Genomic DNA, 19,404 nt, shown 5'->3' with positions numbered 1-19,404 from the left:
CAGGGCCAGGGCTCAGTATGTAGTTGGAATTAAGAGAAGGTCCATCTGTGTCTCAGTGAACTGTCACTTGGCTCGTCTCTACCCACCTCTACCTCCCCTGAGGTCTCTTGGGAAGGTAGCAAGCTCTCATTATCCAGGGTTTTGCTTTCTGCCCAGAGAGTAGGATGAAGCTTTGGTTATCCCAGTTCTCAGGGATGGGCCCTGCTGTCCAGTGTCTCCCCATCTGTCCCTCTCTATTGGCAGTTGGAGGACTCAGCTCGACGCTGGGGACGAGAGAAGCAGGACTTGGCCACACGGCTGCAGGAGCAAGAGTATGGCTTGGAGCCCCCCTCAAACTCCATCATCACAAATCTTCCTGTGAGTGACCTCTCTGGAGGAGTTCCCTGGGGTTTGGGTGGTAGAGCTGGCAACCCCCATCCCAAGTCCCTGGGCCTTGAGAAAAACTGTCCAGGGGGCCCCGCTTCCCAGCTGGAAGTCACAGGACCTGGGCTCAGCTTCTCCTCTGTTACCGACAGAAGCCCTTGCCTTGTCTTAGTGCCCCACTTGTCTAAGGGGCATAGAAAACCCTGCCCAAACTCCCCCCTTCCACCTGGTGGTGGTCAGAATCAAGGAGATGGCTATGGATGAAGTGTTGCCCATGCAGGCACTTCCTGAATGCTCTGGCTCTGGCTGTACTTTAGGACTGGATTTACTGATAGGCAGAGTAGAGGGGAGCCACCCAACTCCACAGTGCCTAGGATTGTCCCATGAGCATACCCTTCTTGGGAAACTGCAACACTGCATACATTCCGGGGATGGAAGCACGTTGTCAGAGAGAAATACTGCCAGCTTCCCAAGAACAAATAGACCTACTCGCAACCGCCCTCAAGCTCAGCCCGGGCCACCCAGCCCCCAAAGCAAAAGCCTACTCCAGAGCCATCAGTACTCAGCTCACTTCCAGGCGAAAAAGATGGGGGTGCTGAGAGGGAACACAGTTACCTTTGCAAAGTCACCTGCTAAACCCTGGGGACTTTGGGAGAAACTGGATATGATCTGCTGTGGTTACATGGGTCTGGAAATCTTTGAGAAGTCATGGCCCTCTGACACATGGCTTGCTAGGCAACATGCATTTGAATTTGGGGGGCAAGAGTAGACTCACCTTATTTTGCTTTGCACAATGCAGAACCCCTCAACCCACTCCAAAGACTACAGGCGACCCTCAAAGCTGGACCCTCTGATGCCCAGCTCAGAGACTAAGATCAACAAGCCCTCAGACTCCCAGCAGACCTGAGTACTGAAGCAGCCTCCCCCTCTGTGTGCTGGGGCGTCTCATCCCCACCCCCCAAAAAATGACTTCATGAACTGCTATAAATCACCGAGCATTCGCCTCTTTCCTGGAGCAGGGCGCCCTGGGGGCCCGGCTTCCTCCTCTCAGACCCCGTTCTGGGCCTGGCCCTCTGCGGCAGCTCCACAGCCTGTTCTAGGAGCTGCCTACCATCTCTGGAGAGCCGAAAGCCATAGTGGACCCGGCAGGCTAGGGAGAAGAGTCCTTCCAAAGCAGGAGTCAGGGCGACAAACTCCTTCCAGACCTGTGGAAGAAGTGAGATCACCAGAGGCAACTCTGTTGGGAGATGCGAGGGAGGATGGAACTTTCCACCTGCCCCCAAACATCTATCATAACTGAAATCCCTTCTTTTAAGTTTGGTTTAATCTGTTTCTTGGGAAGGGGAAGACTTGAAGCCTGCCTGTGGCGATCGGTTACATGTTAAGTGTGAAATACCCCAATAATCAGGGCTAGGCTGAGCCTGCCACACTGTACCCAGTGGAGCCAGCGGCAGGAAAGCAGATGGGACTAGGGTTAGCAGTCCTCCACTGAGTCAGGAGCCCTGGCTTCTAGCTACAAGCATGCTGCGTGACGTCGGGTGACTCAGCAACCTTTCTAGGCTTCTGTTCCCCATTTATCCCACATAGAGCTTGTCGTTGATGGTAAGTCCCTTTCCAGCTTTAACATTTCTGAGTAAAATATGACTCAGGCCAGAAGAGAAAGGAAGCTGGAAGGAGAGAGACAAGGAAGAGGATTGTGCTGGGGGAAAACAGAAAGCTCCAAGAGTGGACTCAGAACCTGCAGATCCTGGTAGAAAACTTCAGGCCAGAGGGGCTGCTGCCCCGAGCGGGACTAGCTCCGCTGTCTGCCTGCGGAACATAGACTCAGACAGCCAAGGGCCAGGAAGGATCAGGCACCTGCTCAGGTCAGGAGCCACGGGACTCAGAGCGGGTGAAGGGCCCGAAATTGAGACCAGTGTCGGGCAGTTCAAATAATGGACCAAAAACGCTGCCTTCTGCCTAGAACTTGGACATGTTGGCATGTCCCCCTACAGGAAGTCGAGGCCCGGGGAAGCCCAGAGAACGGTCAGATGGGGTAGAGGAAGCATACTGGCCTTTTGTGCCCAGGTCAGTCACCCATACGCCTCAACCCTGGCCATGCCAAGACTCTGGCTGGACCTTGGCAGGAATTCATGACCCCACTGGGAACTCCCACCCAGGGTTCGGCTAAGCAGAACGCTGCATGAGCCTCCTGAGAGGGGGGCATGTGCTGGAAGCCATAATTGGCCCACACCTCTCAGGCTGCGCTGTTCTCTCAGCAGAGCTCCACCAGGCGCTCTGCCCCTCTGTCTGCCGCCTCCAGCACAGTAACGATAGTCCTCCATCAGCCCTACCTCGCCCGCAACCCCAGGCAGCAGAGGCTTTGATGCTGCTGGCTCCTGAGCTGCTGTAGGTGTATAGATCTCAGCAGAAATGGCTTCAGGCATGGCTGCTTTAGGCCCCCCATTCATGCTCAGATCCAGCTGTTGACCGTCAGGGAGCATCTCCACAGGGGCGAAGGATACCTTAGGGGCCAGGTGGAAATGAAAACACTTCACATAGTTCAGCCCTTTATTGCCTTTACGGGGTAGGCGAGGAGGGGGAAGAGTTGGGTGAAAGAGGAGTGCTTCAGCTGAGCTGGGGCAGAAAGGACAGGAGTAGGGAACCAAGGGCTGAGGACGCAGGGACCTCCATGGGCCACCCCCCTCAGGCTGTCCTCCCACACCACCCTCTCTGATCACACTGGGGGCTGGTCCTGGGTGAAGGGCCGGAAGGTGAAGAAGATGGGCTTGTCGGGCATCAGAATGAGGTGGAACGCTGTTCCCACGTCACTGAGATGTTGGATTTCAACTCTGAAATTCTCCAGAATCTGCGAAAGAGGGGTGGTGGGCTTAGGGGAGAGATGGGGAGGGTCCGTCTCCCCGGGCCAGGCTCATTCATCTCTAGGCAGTGCCTGTTGAGTGTGATTTGAGGAACTCCAAGGGTCCACGCCAGCTCCCAGTTAACTCCTCACCACTACTGCTGCCTCCTTGATTCAGGCTTTCACTTTACTTTCCACAAAACCTTATCCCACCCCACCCCCATCTCATCACCACTGTAGGGGAAGAGAAGGCAGCGCACCAGTGGGTTACAAGTGGATTAGCCTAAAATGGGAAGCAGCAGGGAATTGTGGAAGAGGGCTCTGGACAGAGATGGGAGTAGGAGGATTGGTCCTTTATTAAGACCAGGGCCAGACTCACATGGATGAGGAAGAGGGTCATCTCGAGCTCAGCGATCCGGCGGCCCACACACTGTCTAACACCCCAGCCAAATCCCAGGTTCCGGAAGTGGATGAGGTCCTTGTTTTTACCCAGCCATCGGGTGGGGTCAAATTTACCCGGATTGAGGAAGAAGGTGGGGTCCTGGCCCATGGCGTAGACAGACACCTGCACCAATGTCTGGAGACAAGGTGAACAGAGTTTGAGTAGGCCTCACCTCCTCAGAGCCAGGAGCACAGCCCAGCTTCTCCACTCCTCCTCCCCAGCCTGGCTGCCCAGCTGTCCAGCACGGACACGGCCCACTGTGTGACGTTGAACGAGACCCCACCCCTCCCTGAGCACCCCTTCCAACAGGCAGGACTGAAACTGCTAGGCCAAGGAGGGCCCAAGGGATAGTCCTACCCTTTCCTCAGTACCTGAGAGTCCCCGAGACCCAGGAAGCCTGCGGGACGTCCCTTCTAACCCTGGGCTTGGGCAGCAGTCCAGAGATAATCACCCACTGTGCCAGCACTCTGCCCATCATTCAAACTTTGGGCTGCCAGGGGCCCACCAACCAGCTCCAGGAAGAGGCAGGTGGAAGCCCTTATCACCACCATCTGGAGGCCTCTGCATGCAGTTGCAGGTCTGCCCCCGCCTCTGACTGACAGGACCTGCAGCCCTCTTGCTGTACCTACCTTGGCGGGAATCATGTAATCTCGAAGAATCAAATTGTTTGCCACATATCTCTGCAGGGTCACGGAGATGGGGTGGAGTCTGCCAGAGGAAGGTATTCAGAAGCCGATGTTCACAGAGGCGGGGACAAAGCCCCACCCAGCACAGATGGGGGTGGGGGGTGGGGGAGGTGGATGGGATAGGATGGGGATATCTGGAGGCAGGACCTGGGCTCTATTTCTTCCTCCCCACTCCCAGCTGTCTCCCTCAGACTTCTCACTTCCTGCTACTAGTCTCCTCCACCAGCCCAGGTACCACACTGCCCCTGTCCAGGATTTAGGGGGTGGGTGGGGGTGGGCTTGCCTCAATGTCTCCTTGATGCTGGCTTTCAGTAGTGGCACCAGCTGCAGCATCGTGGCCATGTCTTCCCCAGCCTGGCGCCGGGCAGCCAGGACCTCCTCCCGCAGCATCTCCTGCACCCTCAGGCTGCGTGCCATCTCGTACAAGTGCCACTGCAGGGTCATGGATGTCTGGCAGGGAGTGTGGGGGTACAGAAGACCAGGAGGGCCTGTCACTCCTGGGGCACTCAGACCCATGCTAAATTTTCATTTCTGAGGACCTCTCCCCACCCTGTCCCAGTGTCCAGAGACCATCATCCGCAAAAGCAAAGCCCAGCTCAAAAGGCAAATGTCCACGAAGTCTTCCTCCCGTCCAGGCAGGAATGTTTGGGGCAGCGCTTTTCTCGGTGCTTGGCCCTCCTGTTGCCAGAACGCACCATCGCCCCAGCCAGCAGAAGGCGCCCATACAGCCAATGCCTTCCTCCAGACACTGCAGGGGCCCCCACAGGCCAAAGCCGGGGTCTCACAGTTGTCCCGCCTCACTGCCGTTCCTTTTGAAATGCCAGTTGAATAGGCAGCCCTCGCCCCAACAGAACTTGCCCAAACCTTCACATTTACCTATTGCAGCAAAGCTCACAGATACTGAAACCAAGACAACCAGACCTGGCTCCTGTCCCTGTAACTGTTAGCTTGTGGTATGTACTGCGATGAACCAGTTAATACCAATGTTAGCTGGAGGTTGTGACCATTAGCGCTTCCCTGGGGTATAAGTGGCCCTCATCAAGCCCACAGTCCCAGGTCCCCCCAGGGTGGGACCCCCAGCTGGCGCAGCCCCCTCTCCCAGGGCTAGGATGCAGGTCGAACGTTATCTTACCCAGGATCATATTTCTGTCCAAGAGGTTTGGACACCCTCCTTCTTCCTCCCAGAAGGAGCAATCATGGAAAAAGTGCCACCCAGTCATTTCCTAGTTTGAAATCCTTGCCTGGCTCCCTGAATCCCCCAGATCAAATCCAGAGGCTGACCAATACCTGCTTGCTGCTCACAGCCCCTCCCCCAACATCTCTCCAACATGCACCTAATACTTCAGTTGCACTGAGCTACAAGCTCCTGAAGCCCAGAAATCTTTATCGTGCTGTTTCTTCTTCCTAGAATTCCCTTCCCAGACTAAGAAGCCAGTCTATACTACTTCTCCAAGCCCCACAGAGTGGCTACTCAGGAAATACTTGTGTCCAAAGGTAGTCAACTAAGTTTCTAGCTGTGTGACCTTAACTAAGCTATTTAACCACTAAGTGCCCCAGTTTTCTCATCTGAAAAAGGGGGTTCATAGCAACATACCTCAGAGTTTTGTTTGTGAATACTAAATGAGTTAATACATGTCCAAAGCTTAGGACTCTGCCTGCCATATGAGTAATACAGGCTGAATAAATGTTACCTAACAATAATAGCTGTTTTGGTGTGGGTGAGCATTTTCTTTTTTTTTTTTTTTGAGATCTCGTCTTAAAATACGCTCAAAGGCTCCACCTGCCGCCTGTCACAGGGACTGAAAATGCTCCATCACAGCACCCCAATACTAAGACACCTAGGAAATAGTTGTCCACCCAAGGTCCTGACGCAGGCTTCTCCCTAGTCCTGAAATGCTCTTCTTCCTCTCGCCTCCTGGTAACAGCCTTCAAGACATGAGCTGAATTTAAGCTCTTCTGTGGAGCACTTTCCCTGACCTACCAGGCCATGGGGGTCGTTCCCCTCTTCCCAGCATTATCAGTACCCGCTACACACCTGCCCATCCAGTGCTATAACATGGTGTGGTGTCATCTGTGCACTACTGCCTGCTTGTCAGGGCTGGCCTGTGTCCCCACCCCCAAATTCACACGTGGAAGTCCTAACAATGTGCCTTTATTTGGAGACAGCATGTTTAAAGTGGTAAGAAGGTAAAACGAGGTGGCCCTAATGTAATAGGACTGGTGTCCTTATAAGAAGAGGAAATTAGGACGCACACATTTATGGAGGAAGGACCACGTGAAGACACAGGGAGAAGATGGCATCTACATGCCAAGGAGAGGGGCCTCAGAAGAAACCAACCCTGCTGACACCTTGATCTTGGACTTCTAGCTCCAGAACAGTGAGAAAATAAACGCCTGTTATTTAAGCCACCTCATGTGCGGTGCTTTGTTCTGGAAGCCTTAGCAAACTAATATACTCCACCTCCCTGAGCCATTTGAAACATTTGGAGTCTATTGTATTCATCTTTATGGTCTCAGTGCCTGAATCATAGCTAATCATCAATAAACACTAAATAATTAACCCTCCCTATCACATTAGCCTGAGAAAGTTTAAGATATTGGAGAAGGGGATGGTACACAGGAAGACAGGTTTTGATGTTCAAGAAAATAATTCTCTGTGGTATCATGCTGCCTGTAGAGAGGCAGAAAAGACAGTGCAAGGTAGAGCCCAGGGCGATTCCACCGGCTTTCAGCTTTTCTGAGGTTTTGCCTGCCCTCCTGAATCCAGTGAGCTGTGTCCCCACCTGTGAATGGAGGACTTGTCCTCTACAGACTGCGTGGCCCACCTATGCCTCATCACTCCCTTCTCGTCGGCTAAGAAAAAAAGATGGGTCAACAGCAAGCGCTCCATGGGCGACTGACTCGACCTTCCCCGCCTGGGAGATGAGTGTTTAGGAAATGGAGGCAGGAAAGGAGGGTCTACCCCACATGGGCAGGGTTTCCAATGAGCCAGGCTGCTGCGGCAGGGGCACGGGCCACGGGAAGGGACAGGGCGCCCCTGAGGCCACCTCACCGTGTCCACGCCCCCTGCCAACATCTCTGTAACGTTGGCCTTGACGTCCTCGAAGAGCAGCTTGTTATTTCCCAGAAGGCGGTAGAGGATGCCGGGGTATTTGTCGAAGTCTCTTTTCTGCCTCAGGTCCAAGTAGAAGTTCTGGGTATATTTTTCAGCTGTGGGGCAGGCAGGAGGAACGAAAAAAATGAGTGAAGGAACGGAACCTTGGTAAGAGGTAGTACCAAGAGCTTGGGGATTCTGCAGCCCTACACTCTCTAGGCTGCCGTTTTACCAAGCATGTGTTATCTGCTAAGCCTTTCCTATCTGTTTTTTCATTTAATTCTTGACCATGACTCTGTGGGGTAAGCGATATCATTCCCATTTTACAGGTAAGGAAAGAAAAGCCCACAGAGGGTAGTGACTTGCCTAAGGTCAGATGGCGTCAGGGGCGCAGGCAGGATCTGACTCCAGGTCTGGCATCATTGCCACACTTCAGTCAGCCTTCTCTCCCTTACTTGGTTAATGTCTCTCACCCAAATCCCAACCTATCACCATCGCCAGATCTGAGACACTAGTCCTTAACCCATGATGGGGATCATGGGCTCCTTGGAAGAAAACGATGGGCATCTTCAATCTTCTTCTCCATAAAAATCTCATCATCCCCAACAGCTGGCCTCAAGCCACCATTTCCAGGCCTCCAGGGCCTTCCTGATGCCCATCCTTGCCCAACATAGTGTGGGTTTCTTATAAGACAACTCACTGCCCATTGACATAATGTGGAGACAAAGAGGCAGGCCGAGGCCTGGGGCTTCCAGCTCTCTGTCTCCCCCGCTGCCCCCCACCCGCCTGGGTTTCCCACCCCCTGAGGTAGACAGGGCTTTCCCGGCCCCCAGACTGAGCTGCCCAAGGAACAGCCAGAGGAATCCTCACCTTTATTGAAAATCACATCCCATGCAGCCGCATGTTCCCGCCATATCTTGGTCCTGAACAGACGGAACAGGTCTGGGGGCAGCATGAGCATGGGGACACTTGTATGAAACATCTGGTAGACGGCGTCGATGAACCGCTGGGCCTCAGGGTCCACTACCTCCTCCAGCATCCCTAAGCGCTCCCCAAATATGACGTTTGTGATGGCTGCAGGGATAAGCAGTCTGAGGAGCCCTTTCCAAGCCTGCCATCTGCAGCCGCAGCTCCCAGGAACCCCACCCCCGCCCTTGCCAGCCCATGGGATCTCCAGGACCCGACCTCAGTCTTTTTCAGTGAAGAAACTGAGGCCTGAAGCCCATAGGGCTGCAACTACAAGGCAGAGAAAAAGTGCCCTTCTGACAACCACTCAGGTCCTTCAGAGGGGCAAATGGAAGGCCCTGGAAAGGCATCACTTAGGTGGAAAGCAGTCTATGGCAGGGCTGGAAGAGGCCCAGGCTGGGCTGAAATTTCCCCACCCACCTTCCAACAACACCCCAAGCAGCATCTGGGAAGAGAGATTTCTCATCTATAATTGAGCGAATTGGCCAAATACTTCCTGAAACAGGCCAGATAGGAGAATGGGAGACAAAACCCCATCAATTGGCCATACAGGACCCACTCTGGTGGACCTAAGAAGTTATAACAACCCCACGTTATTTCTGTCTCTGGGCTCAGGAATTAGAACGTTGATTTTATACCGAGCTCTGAGCATCGCAAATCGCCTGCAGTGGTCACATGACCCCCACGCAGACATAGGTCCTTTGCATGTGCTGCTCCCTCTGCCGGGACCGCCCAACCTCCATATCCCATCGAATGACTCCTTTGCACCCTTGAAAACCCAATTCAGATCAATGACCCAATCGTCCCTTCCCCTCCCAGACCTCCAAAGTCTATGTCCCAGGAGCAATTTGCAGAATGGAGGGCTGCGCCACGCTCTGGCTTTGGAAGGTAGTGGCAATGGGGACCTACACTGTGGAGACCCTTGCCCCCGTAGCGCGAATGCCAGATAAGAGTGTTCAGCTCCCCCTGCTCAGCTGTGACAGAGGGTGTGGTCAGCAGCACGTCCCAAAGCCAATCCCAACACGTCCTCAGAGTCCATGCTCTCAAAGTGGGTCTCAAAGTGGGACACTGGGTTTTCCCACCCCCAAGACTGCTGCCAGGGAGGTGCAAGCCCCTTACACTCGAAGGCAAAGCGAAACAGATCATCACTGATGTCCCCTGAGAACTTTCCAGAGCCCTGCTGCTGCATGCGCCTGCGCAGGACGCTGACGAAGTCCTGGGACACCACGTTCAGCAGGGGGATGAAGTTCTTCATGGCTTCTGGAGCCATCACCTCCTGGTTCAGGGCCAGCCGGTCTTTCTTCCAGGCTCCCGACTTCCTGAGGAAACACAGGCCCTTGGGCCCTCACGGTGACAAACCCCAGGCTTCACAAACACAGAGGGGGCTGATGGGCTTCTCCCAGAGGCTGAGCCGCAGCTCAGAGTCCAGCACCCACATCCAGCACCTGCCCTCACCTCCTCCCAAACCCTCTGCCTCGCACCAGCGCCCTGCTTCTGCAGGGCCTGAGGGAGGAGACAGGAAGAAAACGGGTGAAGGAGAACAAAACCTGGCCACCATCACCCCCCCACTGCTGCGAGCCCAGAACTCAGTGTTAGAGACTTTAAGACTCTTTCAAGCCCTCTAGTCTTCACCTCAACTGCAGGCATGCCTTCCCTGCCACTTCTCCTTTCTCCTGCCATTCAAGGGCCCCAGTATGTCACTTCCTCTGACACAGTTGACCAACCTCTCCATTGCACCCCTAGAATGTCCCATTATTCACAGTGGTGGGCAATGTCAGGTGCCCAAACCGGGTTAATGACAAACCTCAGCGTATGGCCTACTCTGGAAACATCTGACCGTTAGATCCCTGCAAAGCCCTCTGTACTTTGGGGACTTTGTTTGCTTATAAGAATATCACAAACCCATCGCCCAATAGGAAAACCGGGCACTTGACAATCACCTACGTGTGCCCAGGTGGGCCTCCCCACTAGAGTTGCCAGGTGGGAATTCCCACCCATTCTCAGGAATTTTTTTTGCTTTCCCATACCCGAATCCTGAAAAAAGTTGCTCGGGAAATCAGGAAAATCGGCTCCTTGAACCCAGGTGGTTGGTAGTATGGGCCGTCACTTTGTGGAAACGATTTATCGAGGAGAACAGAAAACAGTTTATATCTTGGGGTTCGGGAACAGGAAAGCGAAAAAAATTCCTGAGAACGGGCAGGAATTCCCGCCTGGAAACCCTATCCCCAGCTGAGAGGACCACCAGCCTGACTCCCTTGCTTGCTTTCGTGTACAGTTTCATCTGATTGACATCTTATTTCTAAAATATACTTTCTTAAAATGTGTGCTTATTTTCAACTTCATACAAAAAAGCTGTCATGATTTGGGGGGGTTTGCTTTTTTCACTCAATTTTATCTACGTATCATCTGTATTGTTGGGGGTCACTGCATTTGTTCATTCTGAGTGGCATATGCCACCACTCACGCATTCACACCCCTGTTGGGCGTTTAGGGGTTTTCCTGGGGTTTGCGCTTATGAATGGCACTGCTGCCAACATTCTAGTAACTTCCTCCTCAGGGGAATGTTCTCTGGAGTATATCCCTGAGAGCAGAACTGCTGTATCATAGGTATGTGAGTGTTCAACTGCAGGAGGTCACATCCAACCATTTTCCAAAGTGGTGGCCCCAGTTTTCACTCCCACTAGCAACCTATGAGAGTTGTAGTTGCTCCACATCCTAACCAACACTTGATATGGTCACATTTTAAATTTGTGATGAGTAATTTGGTGGAAAACAATATCCACTACACTTAAATATACCGATTTGTCATGTGTTTCACTACCCCTTCAGACTGTGAGGGACTCAGAGTAGCGGGGCCCTGCCCCACTTGTCACTGAACCCCCAGACCCTGGCAGAAGGCCTGGCACATAGTAGGTGCTCAATAAGACGGGACTTAATGAATGAACCAGTGAAAACTTCTCAAGGTCTTCAATTACTCATTGAGCTTTCAGCCTGATCACTTCCCTGATGGTTGCCATAGCAGTTCACCATCACCATTCTCTCCTTTATAGAGGCAGGAAGATGACAGGGATTTGCCTAGAGCCCCAGCCAGAAAGGGCAGGGCAAGCATGCCCCAGCCCCTCACCCAGCCTCTGCCCTTGCCACAGCTGCCCGTCATCTCCCTCCAGCCCCTGGGAGATGACCGAGGACTCACTTGAACAGGACCCCGATGGGTCTCTGGTAATGCTGGTGATAGGCGACCCAGGGAGGGATGCAATATCGTTCTGGTGTGGAACCCTCGAACTTAAAGAGAAGGGCCACATCTTCAGGGTCAATGATAAAAACTGACTCCATGTTGCCAAGCTTCTCCCTGGAGGGGAGGAGGAGAAGGGTTATGACATGAGGATTCCAGGAGAGCAGCGCAGACCTTGTGCTATCAGGACAGGGGGCTCAGCTTCTTTGTAATCACCTCAGGGCTGAGAATGCACAGCTGAATGCCCTGGAAGTGGATCGTTTCCACAGCCTTCTCGCTGCTTCTCACCCCTCTGAGTCTTAGCTTCCTCTTTTATAAAATGGAGAAAAATACAGTGCCTGTCTCACACTGTATTTGCCACTGGTTGCCAGAGGATAGGATGATATGGCGTCTATGTCTATGACTTCTGTTAAGCATTCTATAAGTGACAGCTGTATGCTCCTCATATTATCATGTTGGAAGCCGCTGTACCACAGCACGTCCCCCAGGTCCTGGCCTGCTCCCAGCTTGGCCTCGCGGGCCATCAAGTGCTCCATCCCATGCTCGTCCTACGCACATTCTTCCTGTGCGTTCATACCCTCAGCACTCTCTCACCCACCGTATGGCTCAGAAACATGGCTCCTTCATGTCGCTGTTGGAGTGACCCTGGACTGCTTGCTCTGCAGGTCATACACTGGGCCAGTCAATCCCTTCTAGGCTCTAGAATTCAAATTCTGGGCACGGGCACCCTGTCTCCAAGAGTCATAGGCCTAACAAAGCACTTTGTCTCTATTAGAACAACATTGCCCCAGGTACAGATTGTCGATGTAAGAAACGTCCAAACCTATAGAGAATTTTTTTCCTCTTCTTCCACCCCTCTCCCCTCCACTGCCACTCCGGTTCAAGCCGTAGTGTCTCAGTCTAGTTGTGTAGGACACAGCTCCCTGGCCCATGCTGGTATTATGAGCCTTGCGCTCCCCCGGCTGAGGCAGGCGGTTGGTTGGCAGCTCACGGCAGCTCTCGCCGGCTGCCGGCCACTCACACTGGCTGCTGACCACTCACACTGGCCACTCACCACTCATGGCAGCACAAGGTAGGCCACAGCAGCACACAGCAGCCCACAGCAGCTCACGCCAACCTCCAGCTGCTCACGCCAACCTCCAGCTGCTCACGGCAGCCCAGCTCCAGGGAGAGCTGTTGTTCACAATCTTAGCTGTAGAGGGCGCAGCTCACCGGTCATGTGGGAATCGAACCGTTGACCTAGGCATAAGGAGCACGGTGCTCCATCTGAGCCACCAGGCCCGCCCGAATTTTTTTTTAATCTTTTTCCTTTCATTTTTTGTTTTGTGGAGAATTTTTATAAGAGTTTATTTTAGCTAAAACTGAGGACAATTGCCAGGAATCAAGATCTAAAATGATTCCAGAGAACGACAGTTTTGCAGTTTCTTTTATGCATTTGAAATTAAGGAGGGAATGAAAGGAAGATTACAAGGTGAGGGTTGTGTTAAAGATTGTTCAGATTGTGCTCTCTTGAGGGTGGTCACACATTAGAAGGTGGGCTCTGAAAGAGGCATTTCAAAGGTGTGCTGACCTGGATGTGCAGAAACACTGGGCAGGGCTTGCCTAAAAACCTTTCACTCGGGGTGTCCGGTTAGCTCAGTTGGTTAGAACGTGATGCTAATAACACCAAGGTTGACGGTTCGATCCCCGCATGGGCCCCTGTAAGCTGTGCCCGCCTTTAAAAAACAAAACAAAACAATAACCTTTCATTCAAGAAGTTATATGCCTGCAGCAGGACTATCCGCCATGACCTGCCCAGTTTGGAATTTATGATCAGATCACCCTGCAAGGTTACTTTCCATAGACTCTTTTTTAGTCCGAAGATAAACCTCACAAGACACTTTGCAAACAGCCTCTTTTAAAATACAAATGTTGGATAGTCACGGGGATGTAAAGTACAGCACAGGGAATATAGTCAATAAGGTGCTAATAACTATGATACTAGACGAGTCAGGGGGACCACTTCTTACGTTATATATTGTCTAACCATATGCTGTACACCTAAAGTTAATATAAAATAATATTGACTGTTAACTGTAATTGAAAAATTAAAAAGTGCGGGAAGGTGAAGGACTATAGAGGTCCAAATTTCCAGGTATAAAACAAACAAGTCACGGGAATGTAACATATAGCATAGAATGTAGTCAATACTACTGTGACAGCTGGTGCGGGGTCAGATGGTGGCTGGGCTGGTCATGGTGATCACTTCTTTGGGTGTGTAAATGTTGAACAACTATGGTGCACACCAGAAACTGATATAATATTGTATGTTTGCTATATTTTTAATAAAAATCTTTAAAAATAATAATAATAAAATACAATAATTGGGAAATCACAGAAAATCCCACTTCTCACTTATGTATGTATGTCTTTTGCAAAAGAAAGTTAATTCAATATACACTTTAAGGCAAAATATTAGAAATACATACAGGTACGAGCTGAGTTCTCTCTCCCTCCCTCTTCCTCCTCCTTCCCCCTTCCCCTTCCCTTGCTCTCCTGCTTCCCTGTCTGAAGAAAGAACTGGGAGGAGGGAGAGGAGAAGGGGGAAAAAGAGAGCACTGCTTTAACCGCTCACCTATAAACCCTGAGCCTACCTTCCCAAGTCTCTCAGAAAATCCCCTCAGTGTTTTTCCAGCTACCACATGTCCTCACACCACTAGCTCCATACCCCCACCCTGGTTCAGCAAAGTCCTTGAACTGCTTTTATTATCAATTCCACTTCTGGGAATCGAGCCCAGACAATGGCCGGACGTGGGGCGATGATGCCTGATGGATGAGGAGGGTTATCATGTCATCATGTCTAGTCGCAGAAAAACCCAGAGTGGGCTAAGTGTCCACTTTAAAAACTGGCTAACATGGCTTATTCATCATATGCCTATGACGCTGCCATTTTAAATCATATTACAGAGGAAAAGAGTCCTCGATACATTGCTATGGGACAACACCAAACAGCATATATACTATAGTCACATTCCTAATGGTACATACAAATTATCAAAATTCAGATATTGATGTCAATTTTTTATTTGTGTTTGTCTATATTTTCCAAATTCTTCAATAAATATGAACAGGAACAGCCTTTGTATTAAGAAAAACTTATGAAAGTTATAGTCTAAATTCCTCATGTTTATTCAGAAGTTTGTCATTTCCAGGCTATACGCTAAAATATAATGGCGCCACGCTGAACTGGAAGTCAGACAATTGGAGTTCCAGTCCTGGCTTTGTCCTGATGAGCTGTGAGACCTTTGGCAAGATCTTTTCCTCCCTGGGCCTCAGTTTTCTCATCTGTAAAATGGGGATTATAACACCAACTTCAAGGGCATGCTGCAAGGTTCAGGTGAAAGTGGTTCAGAAAACAGAAAGGGGTTTGATAAAATAAAGAGTTCCTGCTGGAGGATAGCAGGGAACAGCGGGAGGTCACCTGGAAGTGAGGATGGGAAGAGAGACACTGACAGGCCTACGGGAGAGAAGAGAGAAGACAGTCTCAGGAGCTACCTTCTCCTAAGCCTGACACAGACTGGGGCCTCCCTGCCTCCAAACCAGCTGGGGAAAGGGCACTTTGGACTTCCAAAGGAGTGGTGGGAGAAGGAAGACATGACCCTATTAAATGAGCAGCTGAACCCCTGACCCTTACACAACCAAACCTGCCCTCCTGCCTGCACCCAACCCAGCCAGCCAGCCCCAACATGTCCTATGATGCCCTTTCCCCATCTTACCATTTCACTCAAAGGAAAATGCACTGTCCATCCTGATGTTCTCTCCCTGTCCCAACTACCACCTCCACCACCTCCCATCCCCTTCAGCTATGCTCTCAGGAAAGAACTCAGGTGTGGCCTGCAGGTGACCTTCATTAGAAACTGCTAAACCAGAACAAACAAAGACTGCCACCAGGGGCCCCCCACCAACACCCCCACCCCAGGAGTGGCAGAGCTCAGAGGCCTAAAGACCAAAGTCCCTTCCTCCTGACAGGAGAGCAAGGCAGGTGCTTGGAGAAGTGGAAGCCAAAACAAGTAGAAGGACAAACTCAGCCGCTCCAGAGCCGCACAGGGCTGAGGGACGAGGCCAGCATCCCAGCAGGATAGGGATCTAGCTGGGGGACCAGGGCAAGAATCCTAACCTCTCTGAGCTTCAGTCCCTTTTGACAATGGGCATGATAAAATTTGCCTCCCGAGGGGTCCTGAGGGTAATGGATATAGGGAGACAGTTAACAGGGCTTGTTCTTTACCACCCCCCCGTTTCCCCCACCCATAAAGTTTCAAAGGGTGTAGGACCTGGGAAGGGTTGAGGCCTTGGAGCTGGGGAATGAACCCGCTGTCTGGGAAGCCTCACCCCTTCTCCTGCCACCATCCCCAGGCATGAAAGAAATAAAGTCAAAAAGCAGACAAGAGCCTGTGATGGTCAAGCAGACCATTTGGGGAGAGGGGAGCGCAGCAAGGAGGCCTAGGCCCCTCAACCTCCCTGTCCCACCAGCCCCCGCACTCCACCAGGCTTACCTGTAAATGGGACCATATTTCTGGAAGTTCTGGACTTGGTGATAGTGGAAATTCTGTGAGCCCTTCTCCCTCCAGAAATGGTACAGATTTAGCCAGCCATTGTCACCAGGGGAGGGGATCTCACTGATCGGGCGAGGCGCACGAGTGGAGATGCGGGCTCCCTTTACAGTGGGCACCCTGGAATGCCCCGGGCTCTCCTGTGGGGCACTCAAGAGGGGTTGGCAGCCTTTGACCAGGACTGAGCGCAGAGGAAGTGGCCTGGCCAGCATGTTGTCCCTACAACTCCCACTGCAGCAGGACCTGACAAGGGACTCTGGCCCTGATCCCTTGGGGCCCAACTTATAACCTCCAGCTCAAGGTTAAGGGAGAAACTGACAATGCAGTCATCTGCCCTCCTCTTCCTGTTGGCTCCTGCTTACACGCAGCCCCTCCCAGAAGGGGGTACCAAGGCTCAGTCTGGAATTTCTGCAGCCAGAGAGCTTCGCAGAAACACAAGGAGAGCCCTCTGTCTCTGTCCTCAGGGCCAGCCCCAACAGGCCCTTGAAATGGTACAGAAATCATACAGGTTTGTGTCTTTCTTCGGCTGGGGCCCCTGCTGGCCCTTGCAGTGACACCCTGCTGCTGGCAGACGTCTACCAGCGTGTGCCAACAGCCTGGGGTTGGGGGTAATAATGGGGGGGCCTGAGGGAAGGTTAGAGACAACTCAGCTTTGGGGCAGCAAACATCTTAATTGCAACTCCATTATATACGTATGTATATCATATATATACACAACTATATGCTTTCCCAGCGTCCCTGGTGAGGAAGCAGGCACCATATTATATACATTTGTAATATATATACAATTTATATATATAGAATATATTATATGTAAATGATTTCTGCTTGCCAAAAAAATACCATTTTCTGAAAATGTAATCGGCAGGTATTGCTATTACTATTTTTAAAGATACTACTAATTATAAAAATAAACTAATTTTACTCATTGTAGAGTGCTGAGGAAAAGGACAAATAAGAAAAAATATAATCTCCTGAATCTTTAATGCTGAGTGAAAGAAGCCAGATACAAAATTGTGGCTGAAAAGGGGTTCCACAGAGAGTCACCTCGGAGGGTGAGCTGCTCATGTATGTATTCCTAGCCGGGCAGGTCATGCAGGGAGTCATGTCCCAGCCATGTAACTTCTTTAGTAAAAGGTTTCTCTTTGCCTTAAGCAAGCCTTGCCCATTGTTTCTGTGCCTCTCGTAGGTTAACATACCTTTGAAATGCCTCTTTTCAGAAGAGAGCGCGTAATGTTGTTAATTATCCTGTAATCCAATCCCACCTTGCTTTCTCCCACCTCCATGTAATCCTGGGTTTCCCTGAAAATAGGACCTAGCGGGACAATCAGCTCTAATGCGTCTTTTGGAGCAAAAATTAATATAAGACCCAGTCTTATTTTACTATAATATAAGACCAGGTATAATATAATATAATGTAATGTAATGTAATGTAATGTAATATAATATAATACCGGGTATAATATAATATAATACATTATATATATACATTATATATGCATTATATATAATATAATACTGAGTTTTATATTAATTTTTGCTCCAAAAGATGCATTAGAACTAATTGTCCGGCTGGGTCTTATTTTCGGGAAAACATGGTCTTCCTTATTTCCTTCCGTAATTCCAAATGCATAAAAGAAGCTGCAAACTGCCACTCTAAGAAGCATTTTTCTCAGTCTGTTGAGATCTTGCTTGTAGGTGTATTCTCTGGCTCAAATAAGGTACCCAGTAGCAATTCAAAAAAAATTTTTTTAAATCATCTTTTTTTTAAAAAGAATTTTCCAACGCTCTTTCCCAGCATCCCTGGTGAGGAAGTAGGCACCATGTGATGGAGAGACCTCCAGCCTGGGCTTGCTGCAGGATGGAAGCTCTGTGGGGCTCAGTGAATGGCCCCGAGGCAGCCCTGGGTTGTAACGTGGGTGATATTCCTGACACCTTGGCAGGCAGCCAAGCCTGACCACCCACCCTCCTGCAGATTTTGTGGAACTGCATCGTATCCCTTGATAAATCCCTTCCTTGCGAAATAGCTGGAGTGAATTCTGTTCTTGACAACTGAAAACTCTAAATGATATTACAGTAATGTTAATCTAAACATAAAAGGCCTTTCAAAGTGAGAGGCAACCAGCATTTACTGAGATCAATAAGAATAGCTATTCTGAACCCATTGATTTAGGCAGAAGCCCACATAGTGTTGTGATTAGGAGACCAAGGCAGGGGGTATTTTTGAGAAAGGGAAGGGGAACAATGACATCAATAGAAGGAAGGAATTTCTATTGGTGCAGGTAATAAAACATAGTGGTATTAAGTCTAAACAGTATTGTTCATTTTCAATCCAGTTGTCATCAGTCCGGTAGTCAACTGCTTTCTTATCTTTGCAAATAGTCGGGACACTGTGTTCTTAGGGACACAGTGTAGACCTAGGCCCAGACCAAAGGTTGTTTTGCCCTGTTTTTAACATTCCAAGGTTCGAGATGTAAGATGTGCAAGGCAGTTCCTCTGGGTTGGTAGCACCAGCTCCATTTTAAAGTGGTTCTGTTTCTAATATTGTTTACAGCAAACAACTAATTATATCGATAAAAGTCCATCACACTCCTACACTTCAAACATTGTTTGCATCTAAATTAATACAGCTAAGTCATTTTGTTTCATTCTATTTTTAATTTATGCCTCATAAGCTTTAACTCATTAAGGGGACATTCTAAGAACCAGAAAGAAAACCTCATGACAGGTGGTATTTGATGAAAAGAGGGCAGCACAAAGGTTTGTTATGGGGACTGCCATTGTAATACCTGTGGTTCCACCACCCTGCTAAACAACATTTTGATATATTTCCTTCCAGTCCTTTTCTAATTAATTATTTTGTTTTCTTTATCTGAGTGGTTGAAATTTTTTTTTACTACAATGAATAGTTTTATCCAAATAATTTATGTAGATACTTTTAAAATCTGAAACGTATCAGTCCAGTTTCAACCAGAGAAGCAGCACTAGTAGGAGATATGCATTAATAGTTTTGTTGCAAGGAATTAGTTTACGCAATCGTGAGACTGGCTTTGCAAGTCTGAAATCCATAGGTCAGGGGCTCAGTAAGGATAAGCTGGAACTTTCCAGCACAAACTGAAGCTGCAGTCCACAGGCGGAATTTCTTCTCCTTCAGGGAAATCTGAGTTCTGCTCTTAAGGCCTTTCGGCTGATT

General features: G+C 50.2%; 2 protein-coding genes across 2 annotated transcripts in view; one reads left to right on the top strand and one right to left on the bottom strand.

The window, feature by feature from the left end:
- Positions 1-1,117, top strand: part of CCDC33 (coiled-coil domain containing 33) — an 83,868-nt gene extending 82,751 nt beyond the window's left edge. Inside the window, exon 17 of the mRNA XM_081049183.1 lies at positions 244-1,117. Within this exon, the coding sequence (XP_080905309.1) occupies positions 244-627 (384 nt within the window). The 3' untranslated portion in view covers positions 628-1,117. The remainder of the gene's footprint in view (positions 1-243) is intronic.
- A 1,962-nt stretch (positions 1,118-3,079) lies between these two features.
- CYP11A1 (cytochrome P450 family 11 subfamily A member 1) lies at positions 3,080-16,423 on the bottom strand (the record flags this gene model as incomplete). The annotated part of the gene is made up of 9 exons (XM_081049185.1): positions 3,080-3,211; positions 3,582-3,779; positions 4,274-4,352; positions 4,614-4,780; positions 7,383-7,540; positions 8,295-8,498; positions 9,510-9,709; positions 11,584-11,739; positions 16,155-16,423. The coding sequence occupies 9 exons, from the start codon at positions 16,421-16,423 to the stop codon at positions 3,080-3,082; spliced, it is 1,563 nt and encodes a 520-aa protein (XP_080905311.1).
- Positions 16,424-19,404: the final 2,981 nt, after the last annotated feature.

This window comes from Rhinolophus hipposideros (assembly GCF_964194185.1).
Source record: "Rhinolophus hipposideros genome assembly, chromosome: 5".
Classification (NCBI taxonomy): domain Eukaryota; kingdom Metazoa; phylum Chordata; class Mammalia; order Chiroptera; family Rhinolophidae; genus Rhinolophus; species Rhinolophus hipposideros.
This window is presented reverse-complemented; position numbering and strand designations above follow the sequence as displayed.